This window comes from Alosa sapidissima, chromosome 24, assembly GCF_018492685.1.
Source record: "Alosa sapidissima isolate fAloSap1 chromosome 24, fAloSap1.pri, whole genome shotgun sequence".
Lineage (NCBI taxonomy): Eukaryota > Metazoa > Chordata > Actinopteri > Clupeiformes > Clupeidae > Alosa > Alosa sapidissima.
Genome location: NC_055980.1, coordinates 606289 through 633669, shown reverse-complemented (window position 1 = coordinate 633669; position 27381 = coordinate 606289). Strand labels below are relative to the sequence as shown.

Here is a 27381-nt window from a genome sequence, read left to right as displayed (position 1 = left end):
ATATTCTTGATCTTCTACTGTCCTTATTGCTTGTTGTGTTTTTTATATTATATACTTTTAATTACTTTTTCTGCTGTTAGTGAATGTTGTGTGTAATGTGTAATGTATATTTTATTCTTCATCTTGTTTTAACTTTTTATTGTGTTTTTCTGATAAACTGTTCCTTAGCATCTGTAGCACATTGAAATGCTCTTATTGTATGAAATGCGCTATATAAATATATCTGCTTTGCCTATGCTACTGAGACCTTGAATTTCCCCTTGGGGATGAATAAAGTATCTATCTATCTATCTATCTATCTATCTATCTATCTTTTTATAGCTCCGTGGGCCAGTCAAGGGAATCACACTCAGAACGTGCAGGGTCGGTGAGAGGAAAATTCACACAAAATCAGCAAAATGGTTATCAGTGATGTGGTTTATGAACTGCTCAGTGCGCACTGGAAGTAAGTTAGCAGTGGGTACATTAATATGTAACAGTGTCCGCACATCAGGGTGCTACACTTTTTAGACACGGGGTGCACAGGGTGTTGCAATATCAGTGAGCTAATACAAATGAAGGTACCCCAAGGCAGGCTGTGACGCGCACATTTCTGAACAGACATGAGGGGGAGCAGCTGTGGAAGCACTGGTTGCATGGCTCGTATCTCTGTAGCTGACCTGTAGCACAGAGGGCACAGTGGCCATGTGCTATAGTGGGGCAGTCTTCCATGGAAGCATGAATTGCAGTGCCACAGAATTGAGCCACAAAGTTGGTAGGATGTCTCTGATAACAGCTGCTCTGAAACCCAAAGTTCAGGGCTTTGCAGTGTGGAAATTCCAGCGGGTCACAGAGTGATGACAAAACACAGATCATGCCTGTCCATATGTGGCAAGGCTTTCCTACATGGTGGTGTGCAGAATCTGCATGAACCCATATTGTAAAAATCCAGATGAAAATCTGGAAACTGGAACAATCTCTATCAGAGGTGGATAGCTAGTTGCAATATCCAGGAGAGAAACACATACTGTATACCCAATGCAAGTCATTAAGAGGGCATTCTTGCCATTTCCTGGAATGGCCATCAAGCCCGAGTTTCATAACTGTTAACATATGATCAACATATACATTTTCCACATGGTCAGTTTTTGGTCAGACATTTTTAAAATAAACCATTTTAAAATGTAAAATTCTGCGAAATGCTCATTTTGTATCCGTTGTTTACCATGTACAAGAAATATTGGTAGTTAAAAAAGGACTGTAAAACTAGACACAAAACTTATATTAGCCAAAACTGGAAGCATGATTGCATAACCTTGTATGAAAAAGATGCATTCACTGCAACACTATTTTATTGTTTGTGGTATTGATCTAATTTCCTAATTTTGGTTATGGACAGGTTGCCATGGAAACACGGGCTTTAATTGCCTGGATGGAGAAGATCCCATTTGTTCTTGGTGGCAACCTGCAGGGAGGGGAGCTTGTTGTGACTTATCCTTATGACCGCACACGCTCACTTGGGATCACACAGGAGCAGACACCAACACCAGATGACCACATCTTCCGCTGGCTGGCTTTTTCATATGCCTCCACCCACCGACTCATGACTGATGCCAGGCGCCGTGTCTGTCACACTAAGGACTTTGCTAAGGAAGACAGCACTATAAATGGAGCAGCCTGGCATACTGCAGCTGGGAGTTAGCACCTTTCAGTGTTATTTAGTAATTTGTTTAAGTTTATACTGGATCCACAAGCCAAGCCACATATTAATATAATAATTTAAAGATGATGATTACAAATGGGCAGTCCAAGGAGTAAATAATAATCACTGATTTAAATGACTGACCAGACACAACAGCAGGGATTTTTAAAACATCTTTTTAGCTGATGTCTCTTAAAATAGAGTAAAGATAAGTGATAAGGGTAGCCAATCAATAAAATGTGTGTGAGCAGAACATAATTGCAATACACAGGCACCTCAAGGCAAAAGGTAAAACGAAAAAGAAAGCAACCGAATTTCTGAAGCAAAACAACGTGTGCCCCCACCCCCTCCAAACTCTCAGCACAAGTGACCTAACTAACTTTGGTCAGATTATTGCCTCAATTTTGTCAGATATTTCAGACATAACATACTGCTCTAGAGTTTGATTGGAAATGTGCCTCGAACGGACCTTTTGGGGAGTTTCATTCTGTTTGTTTTTTTCCGAAACAGAGTGTGATTGTTCTATTCACATAAAGGCCACCCTAACAATCTTTGAATGTAAATGCTCCATGTTTTGACTCGACATCAAGAACAAGTCAGTTTTAGCCAATAAAAAGTGGATTTTATAACTTCAAATTAACACAAAGTGGCAACAGTGATATAAATGGGATAATAAACTCCACAGCGTTTGGATTTTTTGAAAAACAAAAATATGCACATTGGGGCTGCATTACGGGGCTGCATTACCACTTCAAGCCACTCTATGACGCAGAAGACCGGGGCATTTCTCACAGCTAAACCAAGCTAGATAGATAGATACAGTAGATATATAGAGATAGAAGGTCGGGCTTGTGGAGCTATAGGCTACATGGTCCTCGCTTTAGAGGCTGCAAAATTTACTACAAATAGGTAAGAAAGGTCTTACCTTGGGGCAGCCGTGGCCTACTGGTTAGCGCTTCGGACTTGTAACAGGAGGGTTGCCGGTTGGAACCCCGACCAGTAGGCACGGCTGAAGTGCCCTTGAGCAAGGCACCTAACCCCTCACTGCTCCCCGAGCGCCGCTGTTGCAGGCAGCTCACTGCGCCGGGATTAGTGTGTTCACTGTGTGTTCACTGTGTGCTGTTTGTGTTTCACTAATTCACCGATTGGGTTAAATGCAGAGACCAAATTTCCCTCACGGGATCAAAAAAGTATATATACTTATACTTAATCTAGGGAGTCCCAAAGGGTCATAGTGGTGATTTTTTCTGACCTCCTGAGTTAATTGAGAAGAAGTATTGCAAATTAATTCAAAAGAAGTAAAAAACACATTTCCACCTCAAAAAGAATCGTCCGATCACATTGACCGTAGCTCTGTATAGTGTGGCTGAATATATGCTGTGCATTGTAAACAGGATATCCATATATTCTTACAGTGGCATTATGTAGTGATGATAATGATTGTATAAACATGTAGTCTATAATGCTTAATGTTTTCATGAAACAGCTGACTGAAAGTTGCTCTGCTTAATTGGCAGGTATGAATGACTTTAGCTACCTGCATACAAACTGCTTTGAGCTATCCATGTATGTGGGTTGCGACAAATTCCCCCATGAGACTGAGCTGCCGGAGGAGTGGGAGAACAATCGTGAATCTCTCTTGGTCTTCATGGAACAGGTATAAAGGAATTTTACCAAGATTATTATCATCACACTCACACAAACTTCATTCAAAATTCATCATGAAGATCGTCATACACCACTGCCAGTCCAGGGATGCCGTGGAATTTTATCAACAGGTTTTTCTCCTGATAACCGGAGAGGACGAGAAGGTGTGTACTGCTGGAGCATGTCTGATAGATATTTAGTGATTTATAAACAAGCAGTAGTGTTTTAAAGTCAATTCTGTGACTTACTGGAGGCCAGTGCAGGTACTTACGAATTGGAGTAATGTGGTCAGTTCTTTTAGTTTTTGTGAAAACCCTAGCTGCTGCATCACCTGAAACTGTTTGAGTCTTTTTAGGAAGGCATGTGAAAAGTCCATTGTATTAATCAACCCTGCTGGAGATACAGTTAAGAACAAATTGATTCATACCCCTGGCAAATATTGATTTAATGCTGATTTTCTCTTTATCAATATGTTTGTTCTGACTGAAAATGACACTGTCACATGCCAAAAGTTTGTAAGACAATGTGGGAGAAACATGGAATTAAAAAAATGTGTTTTCATCTTTTTTAAGTCCAAAATTATTCATACCCTTTTTAAATAATCAATGGAAACATCTTTATTTGCATTCACAACTCTTAAAATGGTTCTTGTAATATCTACCAAGCCTCTCCATGTCTCCACAATGATTCTAGACCACACTTTAACAGCAATCAGGATTTTCAGTCAGGAATGATTATTTGCCATCACTCTGGCCTCTGGCTCACTTTTTTGACAGATTGAGGTCTGGACTCAAATATTGATATTGTTCTCAGTTAAACGTTTCTTGCCTTGTTTGGCTGTATGGTTTTAGATCCCATTGCCTGAAAAACACCCAAAAACTAATACATTTCTATAGCTATTCTCCACATTGTGGATGGTGTTTTGGTGGTTGACATTTTCATCTCATCTTCCATCTCAAAATGGATCACTTGGTCATCTTGGATACTGATCATGGATCACTCTTCTCCAAACATGCACAACTTAGCTAAACCTTCATAACGGCACACCTGGACAAAGAATTTAGTTTTCGCTGGATTTTTCTTTTTTTGACCCAGGGACATGGCCTGAGATTGGCATAAAAAAGAAGCATTAAACTCCAATGACACCATGTCCATTTCAATTGTGGGGGCTAGAAAAGTATTCTTTTGGGATGTTTTTCAACCAGGGGGACCTGGTGACCTTCTCAAAGTAAACGGTAACACTAAAGCAAGAGGCTACACTGAGATTCTGGAGGAAAAGATCAGGCAGTGTGCCAAGAGACCTGCCCCAATAGGCATCATTGGACCATTACACCATACAATGATCCAAACCATACAGCCAAACAAGGCAAGAAATGGTTAACAGAGAACAATGTCACCATTTTAGAGTGGCCCAGCCAAAGTCCAGACCTCAATCAGTCAAAAAAGTTAACACAAGGCCAAAGTGATGGCAAATAATCGTTCCTGCCTCAAAACCCAGATTGCTGCTAAAAAGGTGTGGTCTACAATCATTGTGGAGACATGGAGAGGGTTGGTAGGTAAGAACCATTTTGAGAGCAAATAAAGATGTTTCCATTGATTATTTAAAAATGGTATGAATCATTTTGGACATGCCATTTTTCATAAAAATGTTAAAAAAGATAAACACGATTATTTTTTTTGATTCCATGTTTCTACCACATTGTGTTACAACCTTTTGGCATGTGTCAGTGTCGTTTTCAGTCAGAACAAACATTTCTCTCAATTCAAGAGAAAATCAACATTAGATCAATATTTGGCAGGGGTATGAATAATTGTGTCCTTAACTGTAAATGCATTTGAATGAGTTTTTCTAAATCATAAACACTAGGTCTAATTCAAGACTCTTTTCCTCACTGGTTCCATGTTGGTGGAATGAGTTGCCCAGTGCTCTCCGTTCCTGTGGTAGTTTTGGGTCGTTTAAGAGGGGTCTAAAGACATTCCTGTTCAACATGCACTTAGTTCTTTAAGCGCTTCTTATGTGTTATGGTTTGTATAATATTGTTTTATTTCCATTAGGCTGTTGATTACATCACATCTGAGTCAATGGGCTAAATATTACCCTTCATGGGTAACCCTTTCTTTTACAGTCCCCTAATAACTAGGTATTTACCCAGTAACAATATGGTAATATCAAGAAATTATATGGTCATTTAATGCCTGCTAGAGTTGACTGTAGCTCGGAATGCAATCGGTTGCCATAGTAGGCTATCCTAAAATCCAGCGATAAAACAAAGCATGAACTCATGAGTGTCGGTCTGCCCTATATGTATATCCTCTGATTGTAATGTTTACAGATAGGCTATCTAGGCGATATTTGTAACATTTATTTTGTATTTGGCCTGTTATAAAATCATGTAGGCCTATTGAACAATTTAAACACATTGTCAACCCCAAAGTTGGAGACATGCGTATAGACATTGCTGCAAATTTAAAACCGGATTACTCTGGAATGGCTAACTGTACAGGGGAGTGCTTCAAACTTTAATAAAAACTTTAAACTTTAATTACACCTTTGTGTTCGGTAAGGTCTGCTGTTTATTCTGATATATGGTGTGTCATGTGTTGAGGGAAAGTTCACGAAGCCAAGATGAATGGGTAGGGAGACGGGCGCAGAAAATATGATTAAATTAAAGTTAGGCTACTTTTCTCGCGAACCGTTTACCACAACAACTAACCACCAACATTGTTTAAAAGCTGAGAAAAAGCTCTTTTGTGTGATACATGTGATGTCTGTGATGAATAGGCTACTTCGCAAGTAGTTCAGCAAATTTGGGTGGGACAGAAATACCTTTACAGAGCAGCAGATCAGGGCTGGCCATATCGGCTCTGATGTACATTGATTTAAATGCATTATCGTTTCACTATCCAACACGCGAACAAGAAAGAAAAGAAAAAAGAAACCAATGAGCTTATGTTACGATTTCCGATAGGCCTAGGCCTAGAGAAAATACAGCTATTAGTAACCTAACAAGTAGGATTTGCTTTGCCTACTCTGCTGTTTGGTTGTCCCAAACTTTGAGACGACCCATACTCGCATTAACTGAATCTTATCAACCCGAACTGCGATGTTCCAAACAGAGTGACAGGATGCAATGCCTACAGTAATTATCTCACTGCCTACGGCATAACTGATACAGTGCGCCTAGGCCTACTGTTAAACACCTGAAAAATATTAAGCTGCTGTTTGAATGATTTATGACTGAATGGAGCGTTTTTAAGCACCAGAACTGCTTATCACGTTGTGTGACAAAGTTTACACCAATCATCATCTTCTAATGTATCCTTATGTTGAGATGTCCATTCTCTTTGCTCTAGGCTATCATTTGTGCGTGAAGCATGTTTCAATTAAGACAGTACACAAGCTATTTTGTTGTATTGAATGATTTCATGAATGAATTGTACGCACATAGGCTACAGGATTACGGCTGGCGCGCCACTGACCAAGGCCACAGTAGCCTGTGAACCTCTGATTTTCAAAGGGGAATCACGGCCAACGCAGGGGGCAACTCTTCTCTTCAATTTCCCTTCCAAATTACTTTTTATTGTCTGAAGACATCTATCGGAAGAATCTAACATTCTAAGCAACAGCAAAGCAAATGCAAGTTAACCAAAGTGCAGTCGGTTCTCCCGCCATGGTTTTGGAAATCACACACCTGCTGCATCTGAAGGCCCACGCATAATAAGGCCTACGCCTATCACTCTACACGCCCCTGTTGCACGTCACATTAATAGCTGATGCTGCCTCCTGGCTCCCCAAAATGCCGCATCATGTGAACAGATCAGCAGGCCTGCAAATTTTCACCTTGTTTTCAGACACACGTTGCGGCAAAAAGACGTCTCATTGGTTTTTTTTTGTCGGGTCGGGTCAGGTTCGTGTAGTTAATCAGTGCATATTGAGGGTCGAGTGGGTGCAGATTGACTCTCCTGACGGGTCGGGTGGGTGCGGATGTTAGAAAACCTTAACCGGCGCAACACTACTGTTGAGCATATTGTAATGCAGCGTTGAATGGATGAATAGCTTACATAAGGGTACCCCGCAGTTTTCAAACCCCACTCAAGCTTATGGTTATTGTCCCCACCACTTCTAAAAACAAACTGACGCCCTTGTTTATACCAGACATGAGTCTCTACACTACAGTCATGGTGACCCTCAATATTTACATCAGTCTACATTCTTTTGTAACCTTATTCAATCAAATGATTTATAAGTGCATTGTTTGAAATTGGAATACAATAAATATGCTGCCTGTATCTTTTATTTTATTATTGGTTTACAAATATTAGGCTACATGAAGCAATGACTTCTGGGAATTTCAAAACCGAATGAGTCTACTTTCTTCAGCATGGGGAATTGCCGATCTAGCATGCCTTGATTCTCGGAATTTTCCCCTTATAAAAGCTAATAAACTTCCCCCAAATGCACTTCGAAACATAAGAGAATGCTTAAATTCAGTGAAGGTGCTACGGTTGAAAATCTACAGTTGGAATTGACACATCTCGCCACGCACTGGGACAGCCTGAAAAAGTCTCCTCTAAACGAGTATACAGTCAAAGCGTCGGACTTTGATGATGCCGCAGAGATATAGGAAGATACAGAAATAAACCTGGTGAGCAAGAAATGTGCTACCTGCAAGAATTGTGCAATCTGTTGCTATTTTCTTCTCCAGCAGTTAAACCTCTTTACCTGTGCCTACAACTATGGTTAGCAAATGAATTCCTACTAACACTGTCATGTACTCAAGTGGCATGCAAACAGAGTTTTTCCACTCTTAAATTCATCAAGAATCGCCTAAGGACACAATTGTCACAGGGTAATTTGGAGGCCTTTATGCTGATGGCGACAGAGAAAGAGGTCCTATAATGAACTTGGATGCTGATGACGTGATAGACAGGGTTGTGGAGAAGAGCAAGCTCCTTCGCACCTTGTTAACTGCATGACGTTAATTAAGACACGTTTGTGGAGCGGCTGCTCTGATGGGTTTCCCGCTTACCAACAAAACTACATTTGCGCGCAGCCGTGGGGCAGAAGACGCTTGGTGCCACAACGTTATAAACTTGGATCGGAACCACAACATCGGAATTTTTTATATACCCCTGGTCCCCTGTTGTCTCAATGATAATAACATCTCATTTCAGGCTATATTTCAGAGTTTGCCGTTCATTTGCATTAACATTGTATTTTGTCATTTTTGGCGAAGACATGCATTCCTTTAGGGATAATGAACATATTGAACATTCTCTAACCATCGTGATTTCGAATTGGTGCAGTTTTCAGCACAAAAACTCATTTTGTTCTTTTCATGGAGAGCACTACTCTATGCTGTTCTGGGCCGCTGGTTGGTGAAAATGCCAGGGCCGTTTTTTAATCCCAGTCCGTCACTGCTGATGGCCGACAGAGATGATACTGTGAGTCTGGGGTTGAGTAGACTTGTAAACAAACTATTGCATTTCATGCATGATAGTCATTCTGCTGCTGCTGATAACTGTTAGACTAGCTGTTATTGTTAGCATTCACTTACTGAGAACCAAACAATATTGGTGTTATACTGCTAAAAAATAAACCCTTGACATTATTCAAGTTAACAGATCTCTATTTCCTCCTCTTGCCTTCCTTTTGTTTTCCCTAAAGCACAGGTAAGTTTAATTCAAAGTTATTGCTTTAAAATCAACATCTTTTCTGGCAGCAAACCAGTTAGACCAGTCATCTGCTAGGTGTTTTCTCTTCAGATTTCTTGTCAGAGAGCATGCTAGAATAGATTAAGACTTCTGGAGCGGAGCGCTCTAAAATCTTTGACTAAGAGTGAGTGAGTCTTCGTTGCTATGGATGACGTTATTACTCATGCACGAGCTTGACTGAAGTAACCACCTTGATTGGCTGATGATTGTAACGCGGGAATGATTCCAAACACCTCCTTTACGATGATGAGTGACAGGTGACAGGTCTGAAAATGCGTGCGCTACACAAGGACGGAAGATGATGAATAACTGAATAAAAAGGCCTAGCCTAAATTAATCAAGAGTAAGGCAAAAAAAATAGCCTATTAGCCTAATGAAACATACGGATTGATGTATCTTTGTAACATTATTAAATTAATCTGTTACTATGCCTATGCCTACGTTTGCAAAAGAGAACATTTTAATTTGATTCACAATAATGTTACATTTAATTTACATGTTGACAATGAGTAGCCTAGTTTTGGTTGTTGTTGGTGGCGTTATTGCATGTTAGTTATGCTTACAATGCAAAATTGCTTCCTCATGATTGGAAGCTCCTGTAGCCGCATAGGATTTCAAAACATGGCGAAATGCTACAAAAACCGGTTTGTGAATAGGTCTGTGAGTCAGGAGTCCTCGACTTCTTTTAAGCTGTCACAGAGGTGGGAAGGTGTGATTTGTTGGGGGCAGGGCCGGATTAACTGGGCACAAATGTCTGATGGCCCCCCCTGCCCCCCAGCCAACGTGAATCGGGCGGATTGTTCTTGCCATCTAAGGCACAAGCGAATCTGTGAGGCCAAGCCTCACAAAGTAGCCCGTTTGTTTACAACTAACATTACATTTAATTAAACTGCTTATAGGCTATGCCGAAATAGTTTTCCACAGTTTGAATTAGTGTCGGGTGAATTAGGAAATGTTCTCAAAGTAGCCTTATGGCTGAAAGCTGCTTGGGATCCCCCCCTGTCAAGCAATATAACCATACAAACGCACGGCCTGCACTCATTGTTTCAAAGGGAGTAATTTCGGCTTTGTCGGAACTGAAGAGCTGTGGACGGCACGGCAGGGCATGCCCAATGAAAATAAATTAACACAACGCAACACAACATGGACCCCGCTTCTCTCGAGTCAGTCACTGAAATGAACGCAACACAGAACCTGCTTCTCTCACGGCAGTCACTGACAGTAGCCAAGAATAATGCATGGGGAAAAACACTTCCCCATGACAAAGACATCGTATTATGTAAACTTCCCACGACTTCAATATTTGACAACATATCATGAATGGTACTTCAAGTATGTGTTATTTTAGATAGGGGACCGTTCGGTATTTATGGAATGGACCACCGGAGGAAAATAGGGGAGGGTCATGTCTTTTTATTCTTTGTTGAGGGGAGGGTCACCAAATGTTGTAATCATGAAAACAGCAACATTTCAAAGTGGCCCAGGTGCATATTTTTCCATGTAGCTCTCAGTCTCAGTCTTCACACTTCGGGCACCCCTCTCTGCACACCACGTTTACCCCTCATTTCCTTCTTTCTTGCAGAGTAGCAAGATAAAGGCCTCGCGCTGCGGCTTTCGTAGAGACTCAATGGAGATTGAGGGACATAGGCACTAGCAAAGGTTCTAGAGGGAATGTGATTTCTGGTGCCATATTACGTTCTCTTTCGTTCCATAGCTGTCAACATTGAACATTGAAAATAAGGGAGATGCCCCGGGTTTCTCACCCAAAATACGGGAAAATGTCAACATCGTCCCCATTAACGTCGGAAGGGTTGTAGCAACAAAGTAGCCTACTTTATTCACGCCTAACAGCCTATATTACAGTTATTTGGTCAACTTTACACAGCCCTAAAAAGGCTACATTTACCTTTGGCTTACTTTTAGTATACTGTGTAACGTTAAACAGCATGCATGCTTAACATTAGTAAAGCATACTTGTGCTTCATTAATCCACATCCAGCTCCTAACGTTTTGACAAGCATATCTACCAATTGACCTTGTTCCTGTCCAATCTCTAGCTTTGCTGTCTCCATCCTTTCTGTTTTTGTTGTTTGCAAAAATATATAGTATTTATTGGTAAACAGCAACAAGTGCAATTTGTTAATCGCTGTCATTCTCTCTCCTACGCAAACAAAAATGTGTGCGACAATTGGCAGGGGAGGGTCATGTCTTTTTTGACAATTCTGTCGGAGGGTCATTGAACAATTTCTAACTTTTGACTGAAGCACTCAAAATCCCTCCGGTGGCCCCTTCAATAAATAACGAACAGTCATGGTTCATGTCTGTTAACAACTCATTGCCGTCAAGCGCGTCGCAAGTGCATCCATTACAAACAAACATGCAATGTGAACGTCTGGGTTTGGTGAGAGCACTAAATGCTCTACTGAATAAGCACGAAGTCAAACCTTTAAATGAAAAACACTCTTTAATAATAAAAAAAATAAACCGCTAATGAAGTAAACTTGTGACCATCAAAAAATGTTTATCGCCTGTAACTCCGTGATAACAGACGTAACAGGAAGGCATTTGGCTGAGCAACGGAGGTTATATGCTCTATATTTTGTCCAAATGATGTCTGTCTATCATCGTTGCACTTGGAGAAAACCGCAATGTTTCATTTGTCCTGTGTTTCTTCTACGGCTGCAAACGGGATTCACTCGCAGTTAACCAAATATTTCTTTATTAGGGCAGGGCAGGCATATTTCTGGCTATTAAATTATTTGTAAACCAGTCTGCTAAAGTCTGTAGTGAAGTCTGTGTAGGGTTTTCCAGGCTCCATTTCTTTTTACAAGACACCCTGCTCACAAGAGACATCTGCCGGTTGTTTGGGTTGTTACAGCGTCGTTGCAGCGTCACTGGAAAAATACAAATTAAAGTCACGTGATCCCGCGCGCGGACCGCGAGGGAAGCTGGCCAAATCGAAGCAATGCCCACTGTAGGCCTATGTCATGTTTGGTGTCATATGAAATCCCACATCATCTTAAAAAACTGGTACTGCAATCACTTTCAAATTACTGTAGAGCAGTGTATCCCCTCCCCCCTGACTCGAGGTTGCCAACCCAGATGCCGAAACACTACTAACTTTGTGATTAGTAGATAAGTAGAGGGTGGTGCATCAGGCCAAAACACAACATGACATGACAAAACACAACATCAACATCAGTTGAGGGCTGCAACTTCACTTTTTAAATGACAATATCTTGGCCGGACTACTGTTGTCAGTGATATAAGTATTTGAAATGAACATGACTTCTTGTCTAGTGACATATCAGGGCCATTTTATGATTAATTGAAATACATTTCTTACATACGGTTCCTTTAAATTTAATCTTATGAATATATATACAAAAACAGGCCATTTAATTATCAATATTACTGAAAATAACAGCACGCCCTTTAGTTCACAGTTAAATAGCAATATCTTTGTTGATTTTCGGGTAAGAGACTTCAGATAATGTGTTAGGGGACCACTAAGGCATATATAAAAGCATACATAAACAGCCCTGCTATGGGATCTTTAATAGAACTTTTCAAGCTTCAAAGCTGAATAAGCCACATCAAAGGAGCTATTTGTATTCAAAGTTTGACAAAATGTAGTCATTTTTTAGATGGAAAGTAATATTAGAGGCACCGGATCTGATTACATCTTTTAACTCTACAGTTGGACCTGGCCCTTGTAAACATGTTTTGAAGTTTCACATGCCATTTAAAAGGAGTTATTCATGCTCAAATTTGGACCAAATCACTTTGCAGAATTAAGGCATTTTGAAATTTCGGGGAAATTTTCAAGTGGTCACAAATGTTTATCTGTTCCAATATGCTACTGTGGATTGTTAGCTAATCTGTTACCCCCCCCCCCCCCCCCCCCCCACACACACACACACAAAGTGCCTTACTTTTCTTTTGTGTCGAAATTTGCTTTCATCAATGGACACAAAGGCTGTTCTTCCACCAATGCGCATTTGTCCTCTCCTTTCCAGTCTCATCACCCCCGCAACGCACACTTGCTTCAGCAAAGTTGTAACCCTTGTGATGCTCTTGCTGCTTCCACAAGTACCGTCCTCAATTAGATCGACTTGCCTCTTTCGTAATCCTCCAATATGTTGAATAGTGGTTTTAATCTAGCCAGCTTTCACTACTGCAATATGTAGGTCTATAATAATTTCAAATCCAGTTGTAATGAAAATGTGACATAATAGACAGTGCATCTGGGGCCGTATTCACAAAGAATTTTAGATAGATAGATAGATAGATAGATAGATAGATAGATACTTTATTGATCCCCAAGGGGGAATTCAAGGGTCTCAGTGTAGCATACAGACATCACACACAACATGCACTTACAGCAGAAATGGTAAACATAAGTATAAACATAAACTCCACTGTACAATAAAGACAGTAGAAGATAAGAAAGATAAGACTAGAATGTAATGCCAGAGGAATTACAATAGTGGATGGAAAGCTGCTAAAGTTGGTGGGGAAAATCCTGGAAAAAAAACATTAAATCACTTAATCTTTGAGTTCATACAAACCCTCATACCAAAAGACCTTGTGTGGCAAGGCGTTCTTGAGATATCACACTCAAGGTGTTTTTGACCTTAAAATTTGACCTTTGACATCCAACATCAATTCACTTCATCTTTGACTCCATCCAAATACTCATACCAAATTTCAGGCACGTATGTCAAGGAATTCTTGAGACATTGCACTCAGAGTGTTCATTGACTTGACCTTTGACCTCCAACATCAACTCACTTCATCTCTGAGTCCATACAAACACTTGTACCAAATTTGAAGTATACCGTTCTGGAGATATAATGCGCAACGCATGAGATATGGCTGTGACTTATTTTGACACACGGGAAACACTTAAACAGGATGTGTAGTTTTAGAGAGCGCCAGATTGTATGCATTAAAAGCTGAGACAGTTGAATTCACAGGTGACACCTGTGCCAGTGTTCTAATTAGCCCGGGAACTACTCTGGGAGCTTAACGAGCGCAGCTGGCTTTAGGCCATTATGACATCACAGCCATACAAGTCCATGGGGGAAAAATGAGCTCCCTATTCTCCCTATATATTATAATCCCCTATTTCTCAAAAAGTATAAACTTTTAAGAAAATCTGAAAAAAGTAACTCTCTTGTCCAACTCCAGACCTACAAAACGGTTATTTCAACATGTTTGTACGTTAAGCGGTTAGAGTCACATTCATTCTTGAAAAGGTAAAAAGAAAAAAAAGGTTATAATAATAATAACTAGAAAAGCATTTCCTGAAGGAAATACAGTGCATGAAAATGCAAAAATATGATGTAAAATATCATACAGAGTAAAAACAAACTATATTGGTTGCTAGGTAGATGAGGTTTAATATAGTTGGAATGACTGAACAGTTAAATAGGTGGATAGTTTAAATGGTTAAATTATTTAGGTAGATAGTTGACGATGACTAACAGTTGGAATGGCTCTAATGTTTGCTAACTATTAACATAGTTAGCATGCTAGTTAGCATAGTTAGCATAACTACTAAAAATGATTAGCTAAGTTACATGGTTAGCATAGTTAGCATGTTAGTTAGCATAGTTAGCATAACTGCTAAAAATGATTAGCTAAGTTAACATAGTTAGCATGCTACTTATCTAACTTAGCTAATGTTTTCTAGCAGTTTTGCTAAAAATGCTAACTATGCTAACCATGCTACTTAGCTAACTTAGCTAATGTTTTCTAGCAGTTTTGCTAAAAATGCTAACTATGCTAACTAGCTACAGTGGGTAGGAGTCATAGTTGATGACAACCCAGATAGCAAACATACACTGGGACGGAACTGGGCCACACCTACCACAACGTCCGGCACGGATTTGCATAATGGACCTGATCCGGCGTCCAAACGCACATCGGTCCAAAATTGGTCTGGATCCGTTTGACGGATCTGGTACCAATAAGGGCTAAGACTGGCCCAGTTCCGTATGGTAGTCTGTGTTACTGACGTGTTCCAGATCTGTTTATCATATGCAATACGGGTCCGCTTATTGTGTGTGGTACGGACCCGTTTATCAGACATCAGCCGGCTTTATTTGACATGTAAAATGTGATTGGTAATTAGGGCTAATTATCCTGAAAAATCTGTTTGCTACACATTTACTAACAGGTTCGTTATAGGTTCACCCAGGCTAAAGTTCGTAACGTTTTCCCAATCCCAACAGCTCAACTGATAAACATAAGCTAGGCTACAAACACAAGGGGGGTAAAAAAACTTTACACATAAGTGTCTTATTATTTTTTTTATTCAACAACCTGCCTGTAGAAGTGCCATCCCAGACAAAGTTTAAGTCGTGTTAATTCCACTGTTCCCATCGATATTCAGGCTGTCTTCCTCAGTCATCTCCATGGTCAATCTGAAACAACACAAAATAAACATTAGCCATTTATTCCTTTTTGCAAATAGCCTAAGTCACAATTACACTCGTTTTTTATCATCAGTGATCCTGTTAGCGTTATCACTGTTTTTTCCAAAATAGTTATTGTGATGGCTGTTTTGTTTAAGTTAAGCTAGTTGTTATTGCTGGAAAATAATAGTAAAGTTATCAATCGATCGGTTGCTTGTTGTTGTCTCTGAATAAACCAACAGAGATAAAAAGCAGATACTACCTTGAAAAGTTGGGCTGTCCTAGTCAACCCCAGGCTGGCAAATCATGTCAAAAGATTGATAGTGAGCAAACCAAAGATCCTTGATTAACATTACTGCTTGGACTTCTGCATGCATGGCAAGAATATGGGGTTGTTTCATCTGACACAAACAACAATTGACTACTTTTACCACTGCTAGGTAATAATAAAAATAATGAAACGAACATATGATCAATATTGAGCCAACTATATCTTCTTTTCCAGCCTTACTGTAGAAATGAAGTGGCCATGGGAACATAGTGCACCCCCATGGTTTCTAAATTTGTGCCATTCCAAAATACCTTTCTTTAGCAGCCAGTTGACAATGAAGTAGGGAAAGGACAGTCAATTTAGCAGAATCAGCACCTTAATTAATATCATTACCACCTGGGTCTGCTGTGAAAAAACGGTCCTTCGGCTCATATCCGTATCACAGGTTTGGGCCAAATCAGTGTTTTGTATTTTAAACGCATCTCCTGACTTCCAGTTGAGTTGCGGAAATTGGACCTGGGACAAATCTGTAAACCGGTGATAAAACAGCATTGCTAGCAGAGCTGAAACCTGTATCAGGAGTAGACCTGGCCCACAGTCAGATACCGTATGTCCGCTACAGGCGGATCTAAAGGCTTTTATGCAGATCCGGCCCAAAGGAAATTGCTATCTGGGAAGTGACAGTTACAATGGCTGAACAGTTAAAAAAGTTTAAAGGGTTAAATTGTTTAACAGTGAATTATTGTAGTGGGGACTTTTATTGTGAAACAGTTTTGGGCAGAGGAAACAGTTGAATAGGATGTGTAGTCTTAATTGACCCAGATTGTATGCTTAAAGGTCCAGTATGTAGGAAATAATGGAAAATAAACTGTAACCATTCAGAAAATGATCACCATATGTTGTCAGAGAGTAAGGAAACACGATGAATTGACGTAATGGCTTATTTGACAACATTACTCTAACCCGTAAAACCCCGTAAAACCCATGAAAAAAATGAGTTACGGGGCGGAATCTCTTGGAATTTTCGTTTATGTTTTGAACGATTCATTCTAGAATAGTGTATTAATAATGGGCTAGCACGTCCTCCTATTTGGGTTGCCAAATTAGCAAAGGCCAACTGTCAACAGCTGTCAGTTGTAGTCATGAACGCCTACGAGAGGCAGGCAAATTTACAAAATTAAAACAAGAAACAAATTAAGTGGACATCGGAGGAGCTTCCTGATATGGTGACGTCTTCGTCAAACGAAGAATATCAAGTCTGACGCAGAGCTGGCCATGTTTCTCCACAACAGGTAGCCTAGGCTAAACTTCATCTGCATCGCTGACTTCAGCTAAATATGTTACGTTGGTTAGAGAGGTATTTTTTGTTTTCATTGTTTCCTTAATGTGTAGCTGGGTCATGGTTGGAGAAACGTTAAAGCAGCTGCAGGTCAACTAACGTTAGCTAAGTCTTCATTACATCTGGCAACCCAGAAGAGGCTCGCGTCTGGTAGTCTTGAGAACGTTCACCAGTGTTTTGATTTTGGCCTACAGAATGTTCGGTAACAATCCTACAAATCGCACCTTTAAAGCCTGAGGCTGCAGGTGGCCTGAACACCTGGGATAGGATTCTAATTGCTTAATGGCCGTATTATGATGTCACAATAGGGCTTATTCGCAAACACCGCTGCGGCCATATTGTTGATATGACATTCCAGTTCTATAGGCTACTCTATGTGACAATCGCCTGTAGCGTGTAGATTTGAGTTGAGCAGAGCATAGTAACGGCTTCATCTCGTGAATATAAGTAGATAAACTTATGGACCCATATCTAATAGACCCAATAGCATTAAGTTAAGATCCGTCATTATTGTCAGCTGTAGCAATTACCCCGACATTTATTTATAGCCTAATTGTCTTGTACCTCGGCACACATCGCCGCTGAAGGGGAAGGCTTTCAAGTCGCCTGAGTCAAGGTCGGTGAACTTATATTTGTTCATCGTCATCGTCTAACATTGCCATGATAGCAGAGAATAAAGTTGCATCTCATTGGACTGCAATTGTATCTTGCGTTTGCCTGTTGCTCACAACCTGCACCCAAGGACTTTGCTAAAGTAGTTTAAAGTCCTTTTTGACAATAAAGCCGACTTAACTTGACTTGACTAAAGTGGGTTAGCCAGTGATCGTTCTTGTCTGATAACTTCTAGGCTACAGGGGGATCTATGATGCAATGTTCTGGAGGCAGAAAAGGCTAACATATTTCTCTACATTTCCAAAATCCAAGTGAACAAAACACTATACAAATCAGAATTATCTACTGATATCTTTCTCCGCTGAGTTTGTTCCTATTATTTGCCACTTGCCATGCATAGCCGACGAGCTGACAGGGGCGCACCATCAATAAAAAATATTAGCCTTGGCTACTGTAAAACTTTGGCTAACATTGTCTACCTAGCAATACTAAATGCAATACGTCCAAAGGTAATCTACGGTAGGCGACTACACCAGGCTACTGCTGATGTCTCCGTATATTGCATAGGGGCAGCTGTCTGCTGTTTGTACTGTCTAAAACGTATTTAACTTAATATAGTATTAATAGCCTAATACAAATATAATAATGGCGATGGATGTGAGGAGTTGGCTGCAAGTTTAGCCTGTTTATCCTATCTAGCCACAAGTCTCTCCTGCGCTGACTCAACTCCTCAGTCATTTTCTTCTCGTTTTCTGACCATACTGTAGCTGTCAACATTGAACATTGAAAATAAGGGAGATTTTCCAGTTTACTCACCCAAAATACAGGGAAATGTCAACATTCGTCTTTCTGTTGCAATCCCTCTGGTGAAAAAACTACTGCACTAACTAAACGAGGTGTGAAGCTACAGTAGGTCTAAACTTTGCTTAAAGTTTGGCGTCAAATGCTCTCTCCCACACTGTTCTGATCACCTTAAGGTCGCCTTCAGTTCAGGCAAGCAAAACGATGCTTTAAAAACATCTTTTCGCTGGAAGGGCAGGGGGTAGCAAAAGGACAACAGTACAGAGACGGACAAGTTTGATGGGGCTATATGTAATGAGAGTAATAAAATATGGGATATTTTACGGGAAAATAACAGGAAGACAGCTGGAAAAAAGTTGACAGGTACAGTGGGTCCCAGTTAAGAATTGACACTTCATTCACCATCAAGGCTGGGTGAAATGTAAGTACAACTGCAGTCGCTTGGGGGCAGCATAGTCCGCTGTGGCATTCCACGGTCCACGGGCGGAGCATTCGACAGCAAGGGCTGTGATTGGCCAAGTTTTCAGTGCGTTTCTCTGTGTTTTTAGCAGCCCCTGCAACATGCTAGTCCACTGTAGCCTATAAGCTCTGTACATAATGTTAAAACATAGTTTTGGATTCAGTGGCAAGATGTCTTGATTGTACAGTGCCTGTCTCTCAGTAATGTTTTAAAATGAGAGCTTCGTCAGCTGGCAGTAGGCTACTTTGTCGGCAGTCATGAGAAGTTCGCTTGCTAACAGAACATAAATATGCTGCCCAGAAACCAGAAATCGTGAATAGTTCTGATTTGTTTTACTACACTAACGATGTTAAATATAGCCTTTGCCTACAGGCATCTCCTTAACAGTAATGTCAACAACATGACAGCATTCATATGACAAAGGAAAACGAATTTGGTCACTCAAGACTGTGCCACAGCAACCAGTGTAGGCTACAGTCCTACCCAATAGGCCTACTCGAAGCAGATAGCGTTGTCTGACGGTCGAGTGGGTTAATGCACGTATTTCCAGAACAGTTCTGCAACTTTCAGGCAGTTCTGAGTTCGAATCTAGGCAGGAGCAGAGCCATATAAATGCCTAGGCCTATTGTTATACTTTTTTGAAAGGTGTTGCTCCTGGCAATACTTGTTTATAAGACGTTTAGTGATTAGTTGATAGCTGTTTTTGGGACACGTTAAACGTTCTTGATAATGAGCGCATACGGGGAGTAAAACAACTGTTACGCGCTGTTCAGGGGCGGACTGGGACCAAAAATCGGCCCTGGCATAGGCTATTTGGCCCAAGCGGCCCTCAAATCGGTCGGGCACACCTAATTAAATACAAAATCTTTGCATTACCTTTAAATATGCAGATTTTTAACTGTCATGAAGCACTGGAAGTGATGTAGGCCTCATTGGTTATCTCTCTGACTGATCAGAGGTAGGCATGGAGCATATGATCTCCATATTCAAGTAGGCTAACAAGCAATTATTAAAGAAGAGTTTCTGCTTGAATTCAACGTATCATTTCAAATTATTCAATGGGCTATAATTGACAGCAGCACCAAACATTACTGAAGCCTATGTAAAGAGTTAAATTACCCAGATTGTCTTAGACATTAATGTAATTTATACCAGTTATCACTGTAGGACAACTGAAACAACACAAAATAAACAGGGCTGTTGCTGGAAATATTTTATTCCTGTAGGCTATACTACCTACCTACATTGCTGGTACATTTTGGAACAGTACAGCTACATGAACTAATTATCTTTAGTGTCTTCCAGTAGCCTATCGTATAGGTTATATATAGGCTACTGTAGCTTAGTTGGCTTAGTGCATGACGTGACGTTTTGTAACCTACATTTCCATCAGTCTACAGTCTTTTAGCCCTTCTTTACCATGATAACCCTTCCAAGATAGAACCCTTCTCTACTTTGAGAGACCAACTGAACCACCACTCATGCCATCGATGTTGAATTTTGGGCGAATTTTGAAAGTTGCGCTATTTGTTATTATAATCACAGCACGGTCATGTTATCATTAGGCTACCATATCATTACATTATCGGAATTAATAAGTAATCATAATCATCATAGTCAGCATGGCATGTCACAGCCTACCTGCTCCACCACTGAGTTCTTATCATGTAGCCTCAACTAGGCTCGCACTCTCCACCTGCACACTGTCCCTTGCTCTGTATGCTTGCTTACATTCTCGTTCAAACTCAACAAACTTCAACATGTTGGTGACATATGCTAGCCTACTTGCAATATTGTATTTCTGAAGCTTCTACATTGGTGTTAATTTTGCACAATTGTCACTACCGGCACCCGCCGCAATTTCGTGTAGGCAACTTCGATTAACTTTTGATGCGCTCACAGAATCCTGGCTCTGAGCCAAAATGGGAGGGGTGGGGCCTGACGTGAGCTGTTATTGGATCAGTCCAGTGTCAATATTAAAATGTAACCAATGGGCCGCTGATTGCCCTTCCTTTGGGCCGATCGCTGGCCAAAATTATTTAATTAATGATTTAATAGCCTATTCTATCGGCCCAAAAGGTGCGTCGGCCCACTGGGAAAATGCCCGGTATGCCAGATGGCCAGTCCACCCATGGCGCTGTTACAACTGTAGGCTACAATGATTGCAATACAAAAATATGCGCGTGTTAGTTTAGTTAGTTTTGTGATGTTTTGCACTTTTGCCTCATGTGTTTTCAGGTTTGAGGGCTTTTTTGGCAAGATTGACCTTGGTTAGACTCTGCATATGTTATTTCTCCGTATGGAAAATAAAGTCAATTTTCGACACACATCTGTTATTAGTTCAATAACAAGTGTCCCTTGTTAAAACATGTGACTATTGAAACTCAAATGATTTTAGAAATATTTAGCCAATTATTAAACTTTGATTAACGTTTCGATGTTCGTTAGTCAAAAACATCGACACATTGAAACGTTAGTCAAAGTTTAATAATGTTCTGCACCTTTTACTAAAGAATAAAGAAAATTAAGAAGACATCTGAGCTGCACCGGCGTCTTCTCCTCTCTAAAATATCTGTCCTGGCCTGGTTGCACCGGATTGTCGCCAAACGACAGAAGCGCGAGAACCCTCCTTTGTCTACCAAAAAGTGTTACTTTGTGCCCCGCGCTCCCCCACCGCTTGTGAAAGAAAGGGGTGGGGGAGGGGGGCTTAACGTGAAAAAGCTTAATGTCCCAAAACGGCAACAAGTCATAATGGTAGGCTACAGGAAGTGGGGGGAGGGTATGGGATGACCAGAGCCCAGGCGCGTAGCAAGCGTGGGGGATGTGGGTGTTATAACGTACACACTTTTGCTGGAACACGATTCTATCCCCCACACTTTTTGACAGATTAAAATTAAAGTAAAATATGGAAATAAGCGCTCCCGTAAAGAGTTGGAACCGTATCTACCATAACGCACACACAGAGAGACACAAATAGGTCTGTTGATTTGATTGAACGGTCATCCAGCCAATCACATCAAGTTAGCCAGTGAAGAACCAGAGCCGCTCTGATCAAATTCAAAGTGTGCGTCTTTCAAGGCTGTGCTGCTGCTTGGGTCTGCATTATAACGTCTGCAGTGAGCAGATTTCAGGTTGAATTGAAATGATAATTGTTACCGCATTATGCTAATTTAGTAAACCAAAATTCACTGTCTGACTGACAGTTTTTGTCACAATGTAGAAATGCAGGAAGTCAAAGTGAAAGCAGGGGTGCGCGCACCAAGGCACTTGTTGTTTCTGCAAAAAGACCTTTGGCTACTGTTCTTAGAGCATTATGCTTTTTCTGTCTATGATCTGCAGCTTTTCTCAAACTATGGGCCTCCTCAACAATTAACACAGCCGCGAAATTAAGTTATGCCCGGTGCTTCACACGTCTGATCATTTGCAGCAAGATGGTATGGAACCGCGGACAGGAAAAAACTAGGCTAAAAGTTTCCCCAATCAGAAATACTTATTCATTTGCTGTCATCAACTATATAGAAATAGTCCAGTCAGCACACATACGTCTCCAAGACGTTTGGAAAAGATCTGAACAGCTTAATTACATCGCGTTCCATTTAGAACGTCTTATTTTGATCTTAACGGCGGCATCAAGACACATTTGAGTTCTAGGCCTACATCTGAGAACTAAGATTTCCAGCATGTAGAACTCAAATAGAACGCTTATGAGCGCTCATGCAATGTGTGCGTCCCTGCAGCAAGTGAAACTGGAGGTAACGTGGGCTAGAATAGTTTAAACAACAACGTGGCTTTCTGTAACTATCAATGGAAAAAGCATAGAAACGGCTAATCATAATCTTTAAATTTACATTAAGCTGCAACACAATTTATTTATATTCCCTTTGCATATGTTTGGGTAGACTTCAAACGTTTTTGAATTTGAGCTTACAGTTCTGTCACTATTCTGTGTCATTTACATTTATTTAATAGATATTAGTGATACCTCGAAATTAGGCTACTGTCTGTTAGGCAATTTATTGTAGCCTGCTAACCCATATGCACAAAACATAATTTCTGAAATGATTTCTTAATTTATAACATGAGATATGTCTCCAGGTAGGGTATAGTGTCAAATAGTGAAGTGATAGCAGGTAGATCATGTAGGCCTACATGTCACATGAGCCACACATATAAGGGGCACTGCTTCTTCTGTCCCTCCCAAACAGGGATGGATTACTGCACGGGCCTACCGGGCCCAGGCCCAGGGGCCCAAGGGGTCAGGGGGCCCTGAAGCCCAAACCTTTGCATGGAATCATTGCCTCAATATCAACAAATCAGGATGTAGGCTATGAATCTGATTGAATTTAGTATTGGCCATCCCCAAAATGCACCAGAATACAGGAAATCACATCAAACAAATTAAACATTTTCTAGGGGAAGGACCCCCAAACCCCCCCTCCCACATATACAACAATAAGTGGGGGGCCCTTAATACATCTGGGCCCAGGGGCCCGAAATTTCATAATCCGCCCATGCTCCCAAACTGCATTAAAATGGTGTGTTTAGCAATCAGAATTTCAATTTTTTTTTTTTTCGGGGGAGAATCTCCCGGACACCAATATAGTCCGCACCCCTCTCAGAAAATACTTACAATGTCCCTGTAGGGAGTTATTTATAATTGATTGTTTCATTTTCTTATCCCACAACCCCCACACTTTTAAAAAGCTTGATACGCCTCTGCCAGAGCCGTCTTCGCTGTGCTATTCAGAAAGCATCTTCTATTGTCTTTCCAGGCGCACACAGCTCGTTACCATATAGCCTATCGAGTGCCTTAACAGATAGGCTCTGCTCTTGGGTTTGGCCTCACAGCGAACTCAACCCTCTTGTTGCTTGCAGTTTGTTAAATAAAGCAATGCAGATTACATTATTTATTTCTGATTAATTGCGTCTTTTGATGTCTTTTGCAACATCTGCTTGTTAGGCTGGGCTACTGTCAATGTCCTGTACAGGTAAATGTTCAACAATTGCTGGTGTAGGCCTACAGGCTATAATCAATTAGGGACTGTTCGTTATTTATTTAAGGGGCTACCGGAGGAGTTTTGGGAGCGTTAGTCAAATAAGACGTGACCCTCCCTCGCCAGCAAGAAATGTTTCTATGACCCTCCAAAGTGATTGAGAAAAAACGCATGACCCTCCCCAGTCCCAACAATTTATTGATGCCTTCTGTAGGCTACTGGGTCAATTTGGGAGCTTGCATACAACACCTTCCTTGAAATGCCTTGGGTTTATAGCGTATTTTAACTTTTTCCTCGCTGTCTTAGGAGGAGCTGCAGGGCCGTCGGAAGGGGGTGCGAGGCCCTGTGCGAACTTGATAGATAGTGCAATGCCCTGTGCGAACTTGACAAATGCATGAACTTACGTGCATGAAATCATGCGATAGCTTACTTTACACATAGCCAAGGCTACCGTCGGTGCATTTTAGTAGCCTAGTCTAATAAGCTACACCAGCTTGTCTTTAAGAGGGGAAATTGTATAGCCTATAACATTAGCTGAGTCACATATTTGGCCATATGGTGTTTATCATAGGCTACATCACGAAACCAAATAGTGTAACAAAGGCAAACAATTTTACAGGGGAAATTAATTGGGCATGAATCATTGTGCTGAACGGTATTTGTCAATGAGCAGAAACACACACGACATTCAAACTGTTGAAAAGATGTGCACTATGGAAACTGGTCTGTAGGCTAACATTGGACAAATAAATGACACTGACCATATCCTTACTCTGAAAAAAACATTTTCTTGCTTTGCCGCAAACTCAGCAATGAAATCATAGGCCATTTTGCAGGTAGCATAACGTAGCTTTTTCAATTTATATAAGGGAGAGCCCAGTCTCTCCTGTGACATTGAGGTGTGCAAATAGTTTTTAATAGCCTGTTCAACTGGGCCTGTTCAAAAGCTTCACCCGATGCCAGTCACTGATCGCAATTTCAAATTTCGGGAAGCTTCGTTCAATCTTTTTAAGTCCTAGGCCTATTTTTTTACAGATTGGGGCATGTTGAATTTTGTCCAAAAATCCAATATGGCCGCCATTTTCAAAAATGGCACATTTTTACACACTTTTTGCTATGCTATGGAGACATTTCCTCTAAAAACAGTGTCATTTTAGCAAAAAACTGTCCTTTTCTATCAAATACATATTTACAGAGGTTAACTGATGATTTTTAAAACCCTAAGTATTTTTCTAACAATTTTAAATCATTAAAAAAATATAATTTTGTCAGATATTTGTCAAATATCAGAAATCATCAAATTTCCCTCAAACATAAACCTCTTACAGGTTTAATACAGTTCAAATAAATTGGGTATCTTAACTTAAACAGATTTAAAACATATGGCATTTAGACATTTTCTCAAAAAACTCAATATAAATTCAATAATATCCCCAAAATGGTGAATTTTTGGGCCTACACTTTTGGCTAAGCTAGAGGGTTTTTTTTTCCTATTAAAAACATTTTGACAAATGTTAATTGATATAAGAAACAAGATAGTATTTTTTATAATTCCATCACCTTTATGGAACTATTATCACTCGGCTAGATATATTGTTACTATTACTATATTAATAATAGTAATACTTAGAGCTACTGAGAGAAAATGACGTAAATCCAGAAATGGAAATTATCTTAGTAACTACCAGTCTTTGCTATCATCTTTTTCATTCACTGTTACACTTGCAAAAAAAGACATTCTATCAGAGCAAGATTGAGAGCGCAACTGACAGTAGAAAACTTTTTTACATTTTCAAGTCTCTTCTCAATCCTCCACCACTGCCATCAGCTACTTCACTGTCAGCAGATGCAACATTTTCACTGAAAATTGCTTAACCCTTGTGTTGTTGTTGTGTTCGTTTTATGTTTACTAATGACCTCCAGTGGCGCTGGCAGGCGTAATCCTGTACGCACTGTGTGTACAATTTTTTCACAGCTTTATTTGTGAAATTATTCAATATTAGCCTACAACAATAAAAAAAAAAAACGTATGTGACAACTAGCCTATATGTATTGACTCATGTGCCATCTGAATATTGGTATTATTCCGAATAAAACCAGAATATGTTGATATTCAGCCACATTTGTATTACATCAATCTATGCTATGCCACAAGTTGTACGGAACAGGATCTGGCCATGTTTTCATGTGTGCCCTATCTCTGTCATACACAGGTACATCGTGGAATTAAGGGAGTGGTGAAAGATGTAAAGGGAAGGGGCGTTACCAATGCAATCATTTCTGTGGAAGGCATAAACCATGACATTCGTACAGGTAAGAAATCTGACAACAACAACAAAACATATGCACTGATCCACAAAAAAAATGTTCCAAAAATAGCACATATCATTCACATTGGCAAGTCAATGTGCTTTACATGAATTAGAGCACTTTTTTAAAGTAAATAAAAAAGTAAAGTACATACAACAGAATAATTTAAAGTGTAGAGTGTACTCATGTAAACGGAGTATAGTAGTATTTGTATGTGAGTATATGGATGTTTGTGAGATTATGATAGTGTGTATATGACATTATGATAGTGTGTATGTAAGGTTATGATAGTGTTTGTGTATGACCAAGTATGAATTATTTCCTGAGCGGCCCCTCATAAATGATATCAAGCACTAATACATACTATTATTATAATACATCTAGCACTTTTTTCTTACAGCTGCAGATGGTGACTACTGGCGGGTGTTAAATCCTGGAGAGTACAAAGTGACGGTCAGAGCAGATGGATACACCCCGACCAGTAAAATGTGTGAGGTGGGCTATGAGATCGGAGCGACCCGCTGTGACTTTGTTATCAGTCGCACCAACTTGTCACGTATAAAGGAAATCATGGAGAGGTTTGGGAAACATCCAATCAGCCTACCAGTAAGGCAGCTCCAGAGACGACCCCAACAACGATGGTTGGAACATAGGTTTCGGAGAAGAGAGTAGAGGTTAATATAAGAAGAAACAAAAAGAGAAAATGGATGACATTTCCGTGGGAAAAAAATCCTCTTCAAAGCTTCATTTTACTGATAAAAATCAATTGTGCTCAAATGTTGCTGCAAACATACATGTACAGTATGTATACATGTCCTTTTTGTATCCAAGCAAGTTGAAAGTTGCAATTCAGGAATACACTTCCATTTCTGTTTGTGCATTATGGAAGCATTAAAGTGTCTTTGCCTAAAGTGACTTTGTTTCTGTCAGATTAAAAAACACAGGAGCCTCATTGTCATGTGATTCAGAAAAATTACAATGTACAAAACATAAAATTATAAATAACACCACGCTGCCCCACATCCACCCCTCCCTGCGGATCCAATTTTAACGTTATAATTAAACTGATTTCCAGATCATCCTTCTGTGCTTGAGTCAACTCATCCCCTGAACTCAGTCCTACACTACC

General features: G+C 40.2%; 1 protein-coding gene across 4 annotated transcripts in view; it reads left to right on the top strand.

Moving 5' to 3' along the window:
• Nucleotides 1-27167, top strand: part of cpxm2 (carboxypeptidase X (M14 family), member 2) — a 250882-nt gene extending 223715 nt beyond the window's left edge. For all 4 annotated transcript variants that reach the window (XM_042082909.1, XM_042082908.1, XM_042082907.1 and 1 more), the window contains 4 exons: nucleotides 1379-1676; nucleotides 3199-3338; nucleotides 26156-26255; nucleotides 26653-27167. In XM_042082909.1, coding sequence (XP_041938843.1) covers nucleotides 1379-1676; nucleotides 3199-3338; nucleotides 26156-26255; nucleotides 26653-26924 — 810 coding nt within the window. In that variant the 3' untranslated portion in view covers nucleotides 26925-27167. The remainder of the gene's footprint in view (nucleotides 1-1378; nucleotides 1677-3198; nucleotides 3339-26155; nucleotides 26256-26652) is intronic.
• Nucleotides 27168-27381: the final 214 nt, after the last annotated feature.